This window comes from Rhinatrema bivittatum, chromosome 3 (assembly GCF_901001135.1).
Source record: "Rhinatrema bivittatum chromosome 3, aRhiBiv1.1, whole genome shotgun sequence".
NCBI classification, from domain to species: Eukaryota; Metazoa; Chordata; class Amphibia; order Gymnophiona; family Rhinatrematidae; genus Rhinatrema; species Rhinatrema bivittatum.
In genome coordinates, this window is record NC_042617.1 from 79,638,580 (window position 1) to 79,656,959 (window position 18,380).

An 18,380-nucleotide genomic window follows, 5' to 3' on the forward strand; every position below is an offset into this window, starting at 1 on the left:
TTCCTCATAGGGGAGCTGTTCCATTCCCTTTATCATTTTGGTCACCCTTCTCTGTACCTTCTCCATTGCAATTATATCTTTTTTGAGATGCGGCGACCAGAATTGTACACAGTATTCAAGGTGCGGTCTCACCATGGAGCGATACAGAGGCATTATGACATTTTCCGTTTTATTCACCATTCCCTTTCTGATAATTCCCAACATTCTGTATGCTTTTTTGACTGCCACAGCACACTGAACCGATGAGAGCAGAGCTATCAACATTGTATACAGTAGGCATTTGTAGTTTAACATGTAAAAGGAATGTTTCACCATTGACCTTTTTGCATTGTGACATAACCTGGTTCATTATCTAATGCAAAGCCAAATGGTTCAATAAAGGGAATATGCATCTGTGTATGACTTTGTCCTTTTTGAACGGCAAGGCCGTTCATTCAGTTATTGCCGTGTGTTGTGTAAGACCTGGTTCTGTTTCTCTTTTATGGATCAAAGTTCTTTGGCTCATATATTTGAAGTGAATATGATTTCTTTCTAGTATTTATTTTACTGTTATTTATATATTCCCAACGTAATATGAAATACATTATTTTACATTTATTGATTCTTGCATCAAATGCTACATTTTACATCTATTGCACTTTTATTTTTAACCTGGCAGTTTCCTCCTACAACTCTGGGCTTCCAGCTCAATTGGAACCAGGGCTGCGATCTGGCACCATGAGCCTTTGTTTACAACTATCCTCTTTTTCTTGTATTCATATGTTTGTTTTTTAAATTGGATTTTCTGTTGCATTTTGAATCTACATTACACAGAAAACCTACTATGTGCAGAAATGGAGCAGGGCAAATTCTTATAAGGCTTGTACTGAAAGCTGGTGCAACTGCATTTGGAATTTTCACTCAAGTGCTGACAAGCTTACAATTTTACTTACAAACATAAAGAGTAGTTCAAAATTACTGAAAAAGAAAGAAACAAGGAGAGAAAGAAAAAGGTAAAAAAAAAGAATGAAAGGGCATACAAGAGAAGGAATGGAAAAATGTAGAATTTGAAAGACTGCAATTTGCATAGAGAATATTAACTGTGGATGATCCAAATGGGACATTTCTGAGCTTCAATGACATTTAGCAAGGTGCAGAGGCAAATTGTTACTACAGAAATATCATCACAATTCTAATGTTTCATAAACTTTGAAGATGCACGAGATAGGATCTAATCTCCTTGATTTGCTGCAAAAATGGATACCAATAAAACCTTAAACTAAGTTCATCTAAGTTAAGATAAAATGTAACCCTTCACATCTTCAAATTCCAAATGAAACAATTAAAACAGGACAAATCCATGGAAGAATGAAATGTTTTGTGACTTTGATAGTTGGGTGGATCAAAATGTAATTCAGGGATCTGAGTTAAATTAAAGTTTACTTAACTCAGTGTCCCTTACAATTCCTTATAAATACCATGGATTTTGTTTTGCAAATTTTGGACAAATGCCATAAATAATGAGCAGAAACAAATCATTCTCAGGACAAAGCACGATAAATCATTGCACCATTTTTAAAAATGCTGAGGATCAACTACCCTCAGAAGATAGCTGTTTTTCTTCTTTCACTTTAAAAGTCAATTTAATATTTTCAATAAAATCTGTCAAGAGATTAATTCAACAAACTAAGGGGGTCATTTATCAAAGTGCTATAGGGCGTTTTCACATGCGAAAGCACCATAACGCATGGTGTGATGCAAATGAGAAAAATAGGAGGAGTTTGGGGTGAGCTCACAGTTTTGCGAAGCCATATTGCATGGCTTTTAACTACACCTTTTTCATTTGTGTAAAGCTGTGCAATAGGGCTTTATTGTGTGTTGTGATGTTTTTAGCTCCTGGAGAGCCAGCCTAGCTGTCAGGACCCTTCTATAAGGAGAGAGAGAGAGAGAGAGAGAGAGAGAAAGAGAGAAACAGAGACTAGCCATAATGCCCTCATACTAGGTAAGTATTTATACTTCTATATGAGGCCTACCTAGTCACTCGAGGTGAATTTTAGGTATTAGTGTAGGGGGTTAGGGGCCACTTTGACATTCAAAGTAAGACATACGAACAGAACAGTGCTCTCTTGTGAAGATTTGATGACCTTCAGTGAGGAAATTCACACAAAGATGAGATTTGTGCAATGTTCTCTCATTGCAAGAATGGAAAATCCCGGCCTAAGTACATTTAACACAAAATTTGAAGGTGAAAATTATAGGTGGACTTTACAAAAATAAAAGGTAGCAAAATTTAGGATTTGCATTACATAGGCCTTTTTGGATGACTATTAATTTATATAACTTTGATTTAGAAACTGCCTGAAGAACTGTCCATGGAGTTTCCAAATGTATTTTATATTGATTAGCCTGCAAGAGTGCTATATCATTGATAAAATTAGCAGTTGCCCAGTGGTTATAATTTACATTACTCTCATTTTCTATTAGTGTACCTACTTTCTAACCATGAACACAATTTGCAATTATTTTCCATTCTATGCCTACGTAAACCACTTTTGAAAACCGCACCCTGTATTCCTTCAGGACACAGTTTCTAGAATTATTTGTCCACAAGGATCACTTGCTATCCTTCTTGAATGAAACAATGGGCATCTATCCTCTTCTGAATAAATTGTGATTGATTTTGTACAAATTTTTATATTGCCATATAACGACATGTAATAAGAATAATAATAAGAAACAACACATGCACTGATGAGTACTGCCATAAATCTAGCATTAATCTTTGATAACAAATAACTAGTAGTTTTTCAAAATTAATTAGGCCCTTTGTAGCCAATATATGTTTTTAAAGCTAGCAACAGTCATCCTTTGTGACAGCAATTCATGCCGTAGAGTATAATTTTCTTCTGAAGAACAGCATATACTTCATTTAAATGTTAACTATTCTGACTAAGCATGTTACAATTATAATATTATTAAAAAATATTGTTTGTTCATTCATAAATATGCAAAAGGTAAACAAACTGGGAAGCATGTGGTTTTAACCATTAGAGATATAAAAAGAAAAGTAGTAGAAGATAAAGCATTGAACTATGAGTCAGGATAAATCCTGGAATCACTATTACTGTCACTAACCCTGTGAGGCTTTGTTCAAGTAACATTTGTGTTGTGAACATTTCTCCCCCCCAGGTAAAACATTTTCAGGCAATTCAGTAACTGCACAAAAAAAAAAAAAGGTAGTGTTGGAGTTTAGTTACACAGTAGTTAAACTTCATGCGGCTAGCAATGATATTCGCTGCTAACCGAATAAAGTTATCTGGATAGATCTGGTTGGAAAAACTGCTGTCCTACAATTCGCTGGATAACCAATAATAAAAAAAACCAAAAAAACTAGTGGGCTGAAATGTGACTGATCCCCTCCCTCCTATCTCCAAGATTTAAAATAAGGTATCAGGGCAGCCAATCACACTTCCCCTCCCCCCCCCCCCCCCCCCACCACCACCCCTCCCCGCCACGCCCCCTAAGATAAAAGGGATGAGCAGTGCTGATTCCCTGTATGCTCTGACTTAAAAATATTCTAGTAAAATCCAAATCTCCTCCAAATCCCCTAAAGAAATTCAGAAAGCCCAAGGAGATGTGGCAAAGTTCTGTCAGCTGTGCCAGTACTTAACATTCATTTATTCACTTCACTCAGAGGAACAGACCAGGAATCAGATACTTGTCAGGTACTTGTGTCTTGGATTGGCCACTGTTGGAAACAGGATGGACCCTTGGTCAGACACCGTATGTCAGTGAAGGTTCAGATCCCATTCAGAACTCACTTCTCTATGGGGACAGGTCACTAAGGGACTAATCAGTTTTCTTTTCACCCAAGTGAAATGAATAATTGAATACAAAGTGCTGGCACAGCTGTTATCTTTAAGCCTAGCTGAAGGAGGTAAGATCCTCTCCTCCTCCCCCTGGTTTTCCAGGGCACTTTAGGGGATTTGGCGGTGGGGCTGAGGAATTTGGGGCTGGGGATTTGGCAATAACTTTATTAAAGTTAGGAGATATGGGGAACCAGTTCCACTCAGCTGCTACATTTTATTTTATTTTGGAGGGAAGAATGGGGATCAGTGGCCTTTGACCCACTACCTTTTTTCAAATCTTGAAGGGTGTGTGGAAAGGTTACTTGTTCCTGGAGGGTGGGAGGGAGCAGGGATCGGAGTGCTTTAGGCCCTTTACTTTTTTTTTTTCCAAAATTCAGTACTCTGGTGAGTGGTAAACTTACCCGGATAACGGAATCAGGGTGACTTTAGCTGAATATATTCACTGGTACTTTTATCCAAATAAGTGCCACTGAATATTTAGCTAGTTATCTTGATAACTTTATCCCGATAACTTCTCTGATCACTAGCTTACTCAATATTGACCTCTAGGTTTCACTTTTGGCAGATCATTTTGTATCCTGATCCCCAGTTTTCCCAACTGCAGTTGAATAACCACATTTTCCATTCCTTTTCCCCTCTTTGGAAGCCTACGTGTATAAATGTACTTGCATCTCATTTGCATTAACAATACCATACAGGAATAGGCAGCATTGTTTACACTTTCAGGCTAATACTGTAAAGCGCGCTAAGCTGAGTGCACTTTTTAACCTGGTTTGGATGTGCGTTTTGGACGCGAGTCCACAACTCCTTATACAATAAGGGGTTTAGCATGTCTACAACACACATCAACAGCCCCTCCCCCCCTGTCGGAAACTCGCGTGCCCAGAGGCAGGCGCAAAAGGCATGATAAACATTTTAGGGGGGGGGGGGTTAGAGTAGGGCTAGGGGGGGGAAGTGTAGGGGAAGGGGTGAGAAGGTCAGGTTAGGGGGGAGGGAACGGAGGAAGGCAGTGCGGCTCAGCGCGCGTAAGGTGCACAATTGTGCACCCCGCGCCAACCCCGGATTTTATAACATGCGTGTGCCTGCGCGCGCATGTTCTAAAATTGGGTATATATGTACGCATATCAGGTAGCACGCGCACATATAGGCCGTGCGCGCTTCTTTTAAAATCTACCCCTATAATTTCAAATTATTATTATTACAAATACTTCATTTGTATAAGGAACAGCATTTGTAATGTAGAGTGTCTTAAGAAATAATCTGTATGAATTTCAAAGATAAAATATGAAGAGTACTGTATGTCCTCAATCTATGAAAAAAAAGATTCTTTAACTTTCTAGTTGTTTATAATTAATAGGTACAAATGATCAAGCTATATTAGAGATTTTTTCAAACTATCGTGAGACAGAACTACCGCTGTTACAAGGATCCCCCCTCACTCCAGCTCATAATCATCCCTTCTTCCTCTTCATCCCTTCTTATTGTCTCTTGCTATTCCCAGTGCAGTTCTTCATTGCTGTAGTGCCTCCCACACTAACTGCCTCCAGAATGCTATAATTCTCTTTACTGTCCCCAGTGATGAAGTGACACTGCTGCCCACAATATGTGAGAGTCTAGTAACTTTATTTCCTCTTGATTTGGTTTCTTACCTGAACCCCTCAGGACAGCTTCAAGTGAAGAGCAGTTATGCTGGTTTGGAAACTATAAATTGACTGTTGTGTGCAGAATAGTACTTATAACCTGGATTCTAAACTGCAAAAATTGATATGTTGAAATTCATAGCACTTTTTGTTGACTCCTGAACAGTATATTTTTTCATAGGTAACAAATATTGTACAATTTTCTGGGTTTTTTTTAGTAGATAACGAATGATTTTAGATGTTAGATGATGCTACAGTTGAAAAGAATTCTTAGGATCTACATAAAATGTCTAAACACATAGCTTCATTATGCCCTAATAGGTATGAAGAAAATTGATCTGAACGATACATTTCTAAACATCTTTTATTCCATATTTAAATTCGCATTTCAACACGGTCAATCAGTTCTCAGCTCAGCTCCGATGAACATCTCAACTATTGGCTAATAGAGGTGTGAATCGTTTGCCCAATCGTCTTAACGATTGAAATCGTCTGGCAGGAGAAGAAAATCGTGTTTGGCACGATTTTTTAGTTAAAAAATCGTTTTTGCACTAACAGAAAATGATACAATTTGACACTTTTCAGGTCAGTTAAGGTCAGTTTAGGAATGAATATGTATTCCTATTGGCTGCCCTCTTATTTATTCATGTTACCAAGGTTGCAACTGACAAAATATGGGGGATGGGAAATGGAAACAGTTGGTAGCTTGACAAAAAAAGTAATGTGATCAGTCAATGTGACTAGAACTTGTGCCCTATCCCTGATACCGGGAGTGTTGTGATCTTCCTGCACGCAGTGCCCTAAATACCAGGAGTGTTGTGATCTTCCTGCACACAGTACCCTATCCCTGATACTAGGAGTGTTGTGATCTTCCTGCACACAGTGCCCTATCCCTGATACCGGGAGTGTTGTGATCTTCCTATACACAGTGCCCTATCCCTGATACCAGGAGTGTTGTGATCTTCCTGCATGCAGTGCCGTATCCCTGCTCAGTGCAGGAAGATCTCAACACCCCTGGTATCAGGGATAGGGCACTGCATGCAGGTATCAGGGATAGGGCACTGCCTGCAGGAAGATCACAACACACCTGGTATCAGGGATAGGGCACTTCCTGCAGGAAGAGCACAACACTCCCGGTATCAGGGATATGGCACTGCAAGTGCATGCAGGAAGATCACAACACTCCCAGTATCAGGAATAGGGCACTGTGTGCAGGAAGATCACAACACTCCCAGTATCAGGAATAGGGCACAAGTTCTAGTCACATTGACTGATCACATTACTTTTTTTGTCAAGCTACCAACAGTTTCCATTTCCTATCCCCCCAACCATCACCTCAGTGGGAACCTTGGTAACATCAATAGATAAGAGGGCAGCCAGCCAATAGGAATACATATTCATTCCTAACTGACCTTTACTGACCTGGAAAGTGTCAATTTGTATCATTGTCTGTTAGTGCGCACTAACTCCCGGTTAGTGCGCACTAACACGATTTAACAATTTTTAACGATAAATCGTTAGAATTTCTATTGAATTCTGTTTTTTAACGATTTAAGACGATATTATAAGTATCGGACGATAATTTTAATAGTTGAAAAACGATTCACATCCCTATGGCTAATATTGTACTTAAAAATGCAAGACCAGAATTTATATGTGACAGGATGGTATAAGGTTCTGGGTGCACTGTGAGACAAGAGGCAAAACTGAGTGCCTCATTTAACCTAGAAACAATGACACTTTAAACTAAAGTGTAGCATGTCCTTGAATGTATAATAGCAAATCTGAAAGGAACATTTCAAATTACTTTTTTACATTTTTTGAACATATCCTTCCACTATGAAAAAAATACTTTATGGTAAAATGATTGTCTATCATTCTCTTTTTCTCTCTCTTTGTCTCTTTTGATATGTTTATCTATCTTTTATTCATCTTCCCTCTCTTTCAGCTACACACAGAATATGTAAAAATGTATAAGACTCTTACAATAAGTATTCAACGCAGTTATATCTATTTACAAAAAGAACAAAATAAATGATTAACTTGTCTGAGCTGTATGCTTCTCATGGCCATTTCCTCACTTCTTTTTGAACAGTGAAATTTATAAATTCATTCAGGCAATTATACTAAAAATGAAAGGCCCAAGCAGCCAAGCAAAGTGCAGAAATGAGCAAACTCCTTGAGCATATGGTTTGGTCATTTTAGAAAATAAGTCCAAGCTGATTTACTGCTGGCTAGTCAATCAAAAAGCATACATAGCAAATAACCAGCAAAATGTCGGCTTGCAGATCCTTAAAGGTAAATAAGGAGGCAGCACTGTTTTGCTGAAAAAGGCCACCCAAAGCAAATCTCATCCAGATTTCCTACTAGAAACATGGAGGTCTATAATTCAGACCCAGTCTGGATAAATTTATCTGACTAACTCTGAAGGCATACTAAATAGTACAGCCACAATTGAATATAGTTGGCTATCTAACAGGGTTATTCATCAAAATGCATTCTCAACCTAATGCCCACAATAACACATATATATATATAAGAGAGAGAGAGAGAGAGAGAGAGAGAGAGAGAGAGAGAGAGAGAGAGAGAGAGAGAGAGAGAGAGAGAGAGAGAGAGAGAGAGAGAGAGAGAGAGAGAGAGAGTCTTTATAAGGCTTGCATATTAGTCAACTATTTATCCACTGTCGGAGGGTCAACTAGTAACTCGAGGTGAGGTATGAGGAATGAGATAGAGTGCATCGTAGAAATTTCATCTTTGTGTACCTTTCCTCAATCTAAATCAAATTAAATGTTCACATATGTGTACTGTGTGGTTTGTACCTCTGACTGTGCATTTAAAACTGGCCTCCAAACCCTAGACCACCACCAAAAGCAAAACCTCACTTCGAGTTCCAGTTGCCCCACCTACAGTGGTATAAATAGATGACTAATATATGTGCCACACAGAGTCTCACCCTCTCTCTCTATCACCAGTAACAGAGGGTGTGATGTGAAATAACTATGCAGTAACAGGAACATTTCCCTAAACACACCCCTTTTCCTTATCGCAGGCATTAGGCCTACAAAGTGATGAATCTAGGTCATACCTGGCCAACTTTAGGACAGCTCTTTACTTCAACCAAACTTAGTTGACTATGTCATCTGGCTAACTCTGAATACTGGAGTTAGCTGGCTAACTCAGTTCTTCCCAGTTATGCCCCTGGACCACCCCTAACTTATTTGGTTAAATTCTAGCCATCTAACTTATTAGCTGATTAGAATTTAGCCAGATAAGGGCTGAATATAGCCGGGTAAGCCATTTAGATGTATAACTATTACGTTATCCAACTAAATGGCTTTTGAATGTGGACTTCCTAACAGTGGCATACTGAGGGTCTCTGGCTCCTGCGGGCCAATGCATTTATATACCTCTCCAGAGCCCCCCCCCCCCCATCCTTCTTGCACTAATCCTTAAGGTCACAGAAGAATTAGAGAGGGGAGAAGCCAAAATGGCATTTCCTGATATCACGGCCCTCTGCTTTAAAACTGGCTATAAAAAGTCTTAATAAGAAAGTCCAAAGGGTCTTCTGTATAATTTTAAAAAGCTGGCTAGGTTAACACTTCTAGTAAAAACTATTATTAAAATTATTTGGTAGCCTCTCTCAACTAATTCTTTATGGCTATGAGAGTGAAATCTGGAAATGTATAAAGGAAGTGCTGCGGTCTCCACCGCTTCCCCCCTATCCGCTCTGCACTGCGCTTACCTACAGTGGTGGAAACGCCGCTCCCGCGGCTCTGCCGGCCCTCCAGGGCGTCCGCCATTACCAGCTCATCTCCCTGCCGCCACGCGCGCGCATGAGGACGCGCACTATGGACGCACAGCCGCTGGAAGTCTGGCCCCGCCCGGGTTAACGACGCCACGTCCTAAGCCTGATTTAACCGGCGTTCGGTTACCGTCTCATTGCCTTGCAACGAGGGTCGCTACTGGTTAGTAGTTCTGAGTTGCGCTTCGCTTGTTCCACGTTCCTGACTTGACTTTTGCTAGTTCCTGACTCCGCTTCTGCCTGCCGCCTGCCATTGACTTCAGCCTGTTCCTGACTCCGCTTCTGCCTGCCGCCTGCCATTGACTTCAGCCTGTTCCTGACTCCGCTTCTGCCTGCCGCCTGCCATTGACCTCAGCCTGTTCCTGATTCCGCTTCTGCTCGCCGCCAGCCACCGGCTGTTGCCCGTGCCTGATTCCGCTCCTGCCTGCTGCCAGCCTGACCTGGGTTCGTCTGCGTTCCTGCTCGCAGGTTGCTTCATCTCACGGCACGCTACAGACTTTGTTCCTGCTCACAGTCTGTTCCAGTTCTCAGCACGCTACAGACTCCGTTCCTGCTCACAGCTTGCTTCAGCTCATAGCACGCTACAGACTCCAATCCTGCTCAAAGTCTGTTCCAGTTCTCAGCACACTACAGACTCCGTTCCTGCTCACAGCTTGCTTCAGCTCACAGCACGCTACAGACTCCGTTCCTGCTCATAGCTTGCTCCAGTCCACAGCACGCTATAGACTCTGCATCTGCTCACTATCTGCTCCAGCACACGCTGGACCCAACTAGCCCACGGACTACAGCATTTCTATTGGACTACCTTATCATACTCTCTGCCCAGGCCTTCTTCTACTATAGAGACTCTCACTGTTCTCCTAAGTCCCAAGGTTCTAGGACCCTACGGGCTCCTCCTGGGGGGTTACTGGTTCCCGGGTGAAGACCTCTGCCTGTGGCTCCGCCTCCCGACCTGCCCTATCATTGGGGTAGTTCGGCCCAAGGGTTCACTCCTGGTCTGCAGCTTCCCAGACTGCAACAGGAAGGGAAATATTTTTAATATAAATCCTGTACCTCCAATTCTGTGCATCCACAGAAATTCCCCCAACAATGGAGCTTGGATGTTTCCCTTATAACTCATTTTCAAATTCTGGTGTCACCTCACAGTAATAGCAGCACAAACACCTTCCACTGCCAGGCACATTGTGAATTAATACAAAACCCCGCAAAAAAGACACTCAAAATCTATACAGCAAACCTATTATAACGTAACAGTAGTAACACCAAGGACTCAAACAACAAGAACCCTTCCTGCGAAAAAGCAAGAGTAAATATTACACTGGGTCTTAGAATACCAATACACACCTACTGGGGAAACAAAACAAACCCGATTGCTTTAGATCCCTACACAGACACTACACATTTGCATAGGGGTCGATTTTAAAATGACCAGTGCATGCACATGGACGCAGCTATTTTATAACATTATTATTATTATTATTATTATTATTTGTTTACCATTCCTGTCTGATCTTAATTTTCTAATCAGTTAGTCATAGGCTTTTTTTGCCACTTTCCATTTCTTGGTCTTTTGCCAATTCCTTTTTCAGGGTCTCTTTTTTTTCTGTTTCTTCTCTCTCCACCTGTCTTCTTCCCTTCTTCCCTCAAAAACACATTCAGGCTCTCACACTCAGATGCTGTATCTCATACACACAGCACTCACTCTCACATGCTCTCTCTCTCTCATACATATACACATTGTCTCTTTTGTCACATGTTGCTTCACTCTCACATGCTGTCTCACACAAACATGATGGCTCTCACATGCTGTCTCTCTCACACACACACACAGAGGCTCTCACATGCTGTCTTTCCATCACACAGTCTCTCAACTCTCTCTTACACACACACACTCAATCTCTCAACTCACTCTTATATACACATACACACACTCTTCAGGGCTTCAGCTTCTCTCACCTCTGGGCCTCCTCTTCTCAGGCTACAACGAGGTGGGATCCACAGCAGCCCCACGACTGGACCTCCTCTTTTTGGTCTGCTGCAAGGTGGGATCCGTGGCTCCCTGCTACCAGGTCTCCTCTTCTTGGCCGCTGTAAAGTGGGATCCACAGTGGCCCTTCCACAAATGTTGATCCTCTTCTGCATGCTGCTGATGCTCCTCCTCCTTCCTGCCCACGTGGCTCCGGCAACATTTTTCTTCTGGGGTCACGCGGCAGGAAGGAGGAGGAGCATCTAGAGGTGACTTTTTCTTCGGGCTCCCCTGTCCCACTCGGTACACCACTGCCTTCTGATGTCTATTTCATGAATGAGCATGGGTGTCACCTTTCAACATGATTTGAGGTGCTAAACTCAACACAGAATACCCTTCCTTGGATACATTAAAGGAGTTTGCTTTATGCTAGGGGTGCCCAAGCACCAACTGCATCTACAGAGCTGGCACCTATGGGAATGAATCAGCATTTCCTGATTCACAATTTTACGGTAGAGTAGTAGTTTAAGCTAAAAATATCGTAAAATAATAGTTGCTCTAGTATGTTTTGGCAATTTCTACACTCCATTCTTGAATGGAATGCTGGATTTTCTATTGAAACATATCCTTTAAGAGGTGTGAAAGATTGCACACGACAATGAGAAATTATTGGTTTGTCTTGTCAATGACTGGAAGATTTTTAGGTTTTTTTGCCACTTATTTGACATACATAATGACATACATTTTGTATTATGGTCGACTGGTTATTAACTAGCAATAAATTATCTTGAATAGAATACGCTTTTGAGTGACTTATAAGTATAGCTTTAATTTCTGAATTGGTTATTGCTAAGATCAGTATACAATACTTTTATCTTGAGCAATTTTCTTGTTTTGTAGTTTAAAAAGAAAATAAGAACTTGTGGGGAAAAAATATTGTAAATGTCTTTACTCTCAATTTTGGCTATACTAAAGGAGCAATCCCTTTAGTGAAAAGTGTATTCCAATGTTTCATTTATATAAAACAATACTATGTTCGGTTGTATAATATGTCAGGACCAGAATATCATGTTAGTGTCCCAGAAGTGTCCACAGATAATATAATAGCAGCACAGTAAACAATACTGCAGTCATTAATGTATATAACTAGTGAAATACACAAACCCAGAGCAAAGCAAAGTTGCTTACTTGTAATTGGTGTTCTTTGTGGACTACAGGACAAATCAGTTACAAAATGTGGGTGATTTTATCTGACAGCTCTGGGAACAGCCTGAAAGGCTTTTATTCTCCTGCGCATATGACAGCGCACAGCCATGCACCAAGAGACACCCCCCACCCCTACCCCCGTCATCTATCAGAGCTTATAAGAAAAATATTTTTAAACTCTAAACAGCAATGGGAGGTTATGTGTGGCTGATTTATCCTGCTGTCTACAGAGAATATCAGTTATTGGTAAACAACTTTGCTTTCTTCATGGACAAGCTGGATAAAATCAGTCATGCCACTCTGACAGGAAAAGCGCTGGAAGCGTAAGTTACCCTGCAGTTTACACTTTCAGAGCAACTGCGGTAAGAGCAGCACTGGAAGCACGGGGAACAGGTTAAGTGAATACCTTGCTCCTAGCTGCAGGTTTCTTGGTCTGGGGTGGGGGAGGGGCAGGTGAAACCTTAAATTCAAAATTTAAAACAATGGGGAAGGAGGTGGGAGACTGACCTGTGGATTGCATCTATTTGTAAACCAGAGAGATTTGATGGGGTGCGTTGCGCACAGCCTGGTCAGGAATTGGACTGCAGGCCCCCATTGTATATTTTTTTAATTTCAGCGCGCCACTTAACCGGATATCTTTGAAGATATCCGGTTAAATGGAAAGTTATCCAACCATACAGGGCCAGATAACTTTGGCGTTGAAAATCTGCTAAGTTAGCTAGATAACTTAGGCTCATTCTGCAATGTCCCCAGAGTGCCTCTTTTTTATCTGGCTAAATTATAGCTATAATTCAGCTGCATAAGTGGCCCAGTATTCAAAAAGTTTCCATTTAGCTAGATAACTTGTGAGCTAGCCAGCTTAATGGCTTTGAATACTGACCTCACCATGTTTTCCTATTAAAAAGAAATAATGTTTCTGAACAATGTTTCCATACAAATTATAGCACAAGAACAGAATAGGAGAAACTCTTTAAGGCACAGGTCCGATCTATATTTTTGTTACGCTGGGGTAAAAGGTTGTATGTTAAAGCAAAGGCCAGTATCAAGATTACATTCTTCTCTTTTGGGAGGCCAAATCAACCCAATATCACATTGAAATAGTTGATTATATCGTACATAAATGCACATACTGTATGAAAATGAAACAAAGAAAAAAGTAATAAAAAAAGTTGACTAACCTAACCCACCTGAGCTCGGCTCACACGGATCAATGTCCTCGTCATCATCACTGGGACATTCAGCGGAAGCCACCAGGATGTCATCAGTGCTCTGCAAGGAAAGCAGGACAAGAAGAATAATCCCAACTGATTCAATGTGCTCTAACAAAATCAGTGACTGTGCCAGATTTAGAATTCACAGGATGCTCTAATATAATATGTTATTGCACAGGGAGTCGCACCAACAACTATCCTTAAACACAGCTCTGTCATTATAATGCCAGATGTGCACTGTACAAAACTTTGGCAATGATGAATCTGAGGACTAAGCCCCACTGCTGCTGAACAATGCTCTTCACAGAAATTTAAGATTTAAACTGATAAATACTTGCAATGTGTGATGAAATACACAGAGGCAGATGCATAGAGCTATCACCTCTGCATAGGAATAAATGAAAATGTACAAAATAGAATTATTAATGCCTCTGAATCTCTAAGAATCAGCACTTAGGATATTCTACAAGTTTTCTATATTTGAATATAAAATTTCTATTTTCTAACGATTTTTTTCAGTCTTTGTATGCAGAAAATGTTTGAACAAAAAGCCTCCATGTTTCTTCAACCACTTTTTTTTTTCATTTTAAGTTCAATAATGTGTGAAACTGTGGAATTCAAAATTTAGACCTAGAATCATCAATTCGCTATAAATATAGCGAAAATAGCATTCGTGATAAAAAAAAAAAGGGACGTGGATAGGCTAATTTGCAGCCTGCCACATCAGGGAAGAAAATAATGCACGCCATGTTGTCTCAATGCGCGGTACATTGTGTCAGCGCACGGTGCATTGCATCACCGCATCATGTGTTGTGTCACCACATCGCGCATACCATCACCATATCACGTGTCCGTCTGTTGCGATTTGTTTCCCTTTACCTTGGTCTTTTGCCTTCTTTGTTGGAGTGAAAATTTTTATTTGTTGGTCCAGTTTGTCTGTCTGTCCTTTGGTGTGGAGGAGTGAGGCGGAGTGGAGGAGTGGTGGTGGAGGAGTGATGTGAGTAGAAGAGTAATGTCTGTGGAGGAGAGTAGAGGAGTGGTGTTTGTGGTGATGAGTGAGGAGGATGGAGCATGAGAGGCATGGAAAGGGAGACGAGGCTTGAGGAGAGGAGGGGGAGGAGGGAGGAGAGGCTGTAGGAGGAGAAGAGCAGGAGTGCTAGGAGAAGGAAGAGTAGGAGTAGGGACAGGGACAAGAGTCGAGATAGGCTGGAGGGAAGGGATAGGAGGCGATGGGAGGGGGAAGGGAATAGGCAGGCGAGGATGGAGAGAGGAAAATGACAGGCTAGGGATGGGGGGGGGGGGAAGAAGAGAGAGGAAAGGAAAGTGGGAGGGAAAGTGAAGAAAGGGAGGACACCTTTCCGGAAGTGGAAGTGGCACCCCCTTCTGGCAGCCAAGCAGCAGGATGCCCTCGTCTCAGGGCTATCAAGTTCAGTGACCAGGATAATAAGATGGTCATTGCAGGGGTCCTGGAGCATCATACCATGCTGTTTGGCAACCGGGCAGCCAAGAGCTCAAATGCATCCAAGGGCCAGAACTGGAGCAACATAGCCCAGGGTATCTCCAGGCTCAGCAGAGTCCAATAAAGCAGGGATCAGGTGTCCCACAGGTACTGGGGCATCAAGGCACAGCTGAAAGCCAAGGTGGCGGCCAGAAATAAATATATATGGTGGACCAGAAGAGGAGCCCCTTGTCCATCGTCCTCACCCCCATGGAGGAGCGCCTCATGAAAGGCTGGCACCAGATGTCTTCAAGGGCATGGCTGAGCACCTGGACACCATGTGAGCCACAGCCGGTCAGTTCACCTCACCTGTAAATGGGCAGGCAGCAACGGGTGTAGACAAGATTTGGCATAAGATGCTCAAAATGCTAAGAAGCAAAGTGCACCTCTGATGCCAAATGGTTGCCACTCCAATCTGAAGATTAAATGAATAAATGAACATATCTCAACTATAGATTATAACCAAGAAATGAAACGTAAAACAGAACAGTAACTAACTAGCATATTATTCCCCTATGTTTAACAACTATTTGAACCTTTTTTGAAACCATGTTAATCCCCTTAACCTTGTAACCTTCGTATTTTTGTAAACCGTTATGATGGCTTTATGATGATGAATCCGAATGATGGTATATAAAACTCAATAAATAAATAAATAAATAAATAAATAAATAGATAAATAAATACAATAAAAAAGGATACTTGCTGCCATTATGTCTTATGTTTTGTTTTCACAGCTCTCGCCAATGAAGCTGCCGGTCCCGGCCAGGTTGGAACACATTACATGCAGGGATTTTATCAGATTTCCCTACAGCTTTTCTGAGAAAACCCAAGACTAACAATACCTGCATGTAAGACCAGGACTGGATCAACATATCCAGGAAATCTGGATCCAGTTGGAAAACTGAGACAGCAATGGCACTAAAATTGATGATGCAGTGGTGTCAGCTGTGTCTTGGCATGCCCATGTGACAGTAAGTCAACCCAGTAGAGGTGTATAACTCCACATGCACAAATTTTTCAGCTATGGAATGAGGCAGTAAAATGGGAACTATCCTTGAAATCTTTAACTGTCTACCTGTACCTTTAGGCTATGCCTTTAAGCTTCAGAGCTATGTGATATTTATAGCATTTCTAGAGCTGTAGCTTTCCATGCTTGAGGACCAGCTGGGGTGGCATTACACTTGTGGCACTATCTCATCCACATGTGAGCGCTAGGATGGGGTCCGCAGGGGAGGGGCGGCAAACCACACGGTGCTAGCTAGGCCAAACTATGAACACTATGTTGGCAGTCATTCAAAAACTCATGTGCCACACATCCCTCTTTTAGTGTCACTATGAGGCAAAACACATTATGGCAGCCACATGTATTTTATGTCATCTTTACTTTCACAACTGTTTTTCCAGTACACTGTATGGCTCCATTGGCAAGGAAAATCCTGAGTAGGCATATCTGTTTCTGTTACACAGTGACCCAGACAGAGAAGCAATGAGAGAAAGAAAGATGATAACAAGGAGAGCAGCAGCTAACAGTCTACTGGCCTCCCTTTCCTGGAAGGAGATGTGGTAGGGGAGGCCTATCAGGAAAAGTAGCGTTGTATAAGGTTTTGGTGAAGCTGGCTGCCACTCAGCGTGGTGTACTTGGTTCATGTGGGGACACATGGGGGATCTGGGGGAAATCCAGAACTAACTATATCCATTTGTAGTCCATGGTGTAGAAAGAGAGTATGGAAGACAGCAGAGCAGCACTATATCTCCAACTTTGGGTGGGGCATACATTAAAGCTCCATCTTGTCCAAACAGTGAAATCGACTTTCGAGAACACCAAAGGTGCGTTTGATTACATAGTGGGTAGCATATAAGGCCTTGTTGTACCTCATCTCTGCTAGCGTGTTAGGAATGGTAACGGGGATGAGAAGCCGGGACATGCAACCATACCCAGAACCTCCTGTGGCAAAGACAGATTTCAGCCTTCACTCGTAGCATTGTCACATGCAGATATGGCTTGCAAACCACAGCATCCTATAAGACTCTATAAGGTAGCTTGTACCTCTTTCCTGAGCTTTAAATGCCAATTTGTCACATTCTTCTGGGCCAGTATATGTGCAGGATAGCAGTAGCCATAAGTAGCTCAGCTCTTCCTGACTACTGAATTGCATCACAACCGAGCTAAGGCTATTGGTTCGTAGCAGGCTGCCAACCTTGAAGCAATACATAAGATTTGTCACACTTGTTTTAGCTGAAAAAACGGTACCTCATGGTGTGATTGCGAATGTCTCTGCAGTATGTCCTCCACAGAAACCAATTTGTGAGCCCCAACACAGGGAATATGTCAGGTCACCAGCATGCACAGGACACTGCTTGTGGTTGTGAGGCTGAAGACAAACTGTGACCGACAATCTGGATAACGCATCACTAACTGGCCATACATGATTGTGCAGTACCAGCAGCGAGGACACTTCAAGATTCTCATTAACCAGTGAGATTTAAAAAGCTTCCAATGGGAGGATAGGAACAGGGCCATTTTGAAAAGGAACACGATGGAAGTGTATATTGCCTGTTCAAACACCAAGCTCTAGGGCAGGTGCATTGTTTGCCCTCACAAGATTAGCAGGTCTCTGCAGCATGGGAAGAAAAAGCCAGGCCCTAGGGCAATAGCCTGCAGATGTAACTGTACAAGCCACTTGTCATGTCAGTGATGCTTTTCCTCCGCCCCCCCCCCCCCCCTCCAGCCACCCTCCATGTCCGTGCCATTTGCCCCAAACACATAGCCAGAGATGGAATATAGAAAAAAAGCATCTCTCTTACCTATGAGCCAACCTTCACCATACAGGCCGCCCTCAAAATTTTTACACAGATTTTTACACAGATTGCCTGATTGCCTAAGGATAAAGGTATTGTGTGTGGCTCCTAGGTACCTGGCCATCACGTCGAGGATGCACACTTGCATGTTGATGAAGTGGAAGAGCTTTCTGTTGCAGTAGATCTCCTCCCTGTCACAGGGTGGAATGATGGCCACCTGAGTGCAGTCGATAGCTCCCAGAACATCGGGAAAGTTTGCGAAGGCATAAAAGCCTCTCTTCAAGTCCATCAAGTCCCGCCTGTCCCAAGGAAATGCTATGTAGCGATTAATGCAGCCAGAGACTGCTGTGATAACTGATAACCTGGTCCAGACAGTGGGGAAAAGTGGTTTGGGACATTCCCCTCACA

General features: G+C 42.0%; 1 protein-coding gene across 4 annotated transcripts in view; it reads right to left on the reverse strand.

Moving 5' to 3' along the window:
* The window catches only part of NRXN1 (neurexin 1), a 2,509,029-nt gene that overhangs the window by 27,436 nt on the left and 2,463,213 nt on the right, over positions 1-18,380 (reverse strand). For 3 of the 4 annotated variants that reach the window (XM_029593411.1, XM_029593405.1, XM_029593413.1), the window contains one exon: positions 13,649-13,730. In XM_029593411.1, coding sequence (XP_029449271.1) covers positions 13,649-13,730 — 82 coding nt within the window. Of the gene's footprint in view, positions 1-13,639; positions 13,731-18,380 lie in introns of all 4 variants that reach the window. The other variant, XM_029593412.1, reaches the window with a different exon arrangement.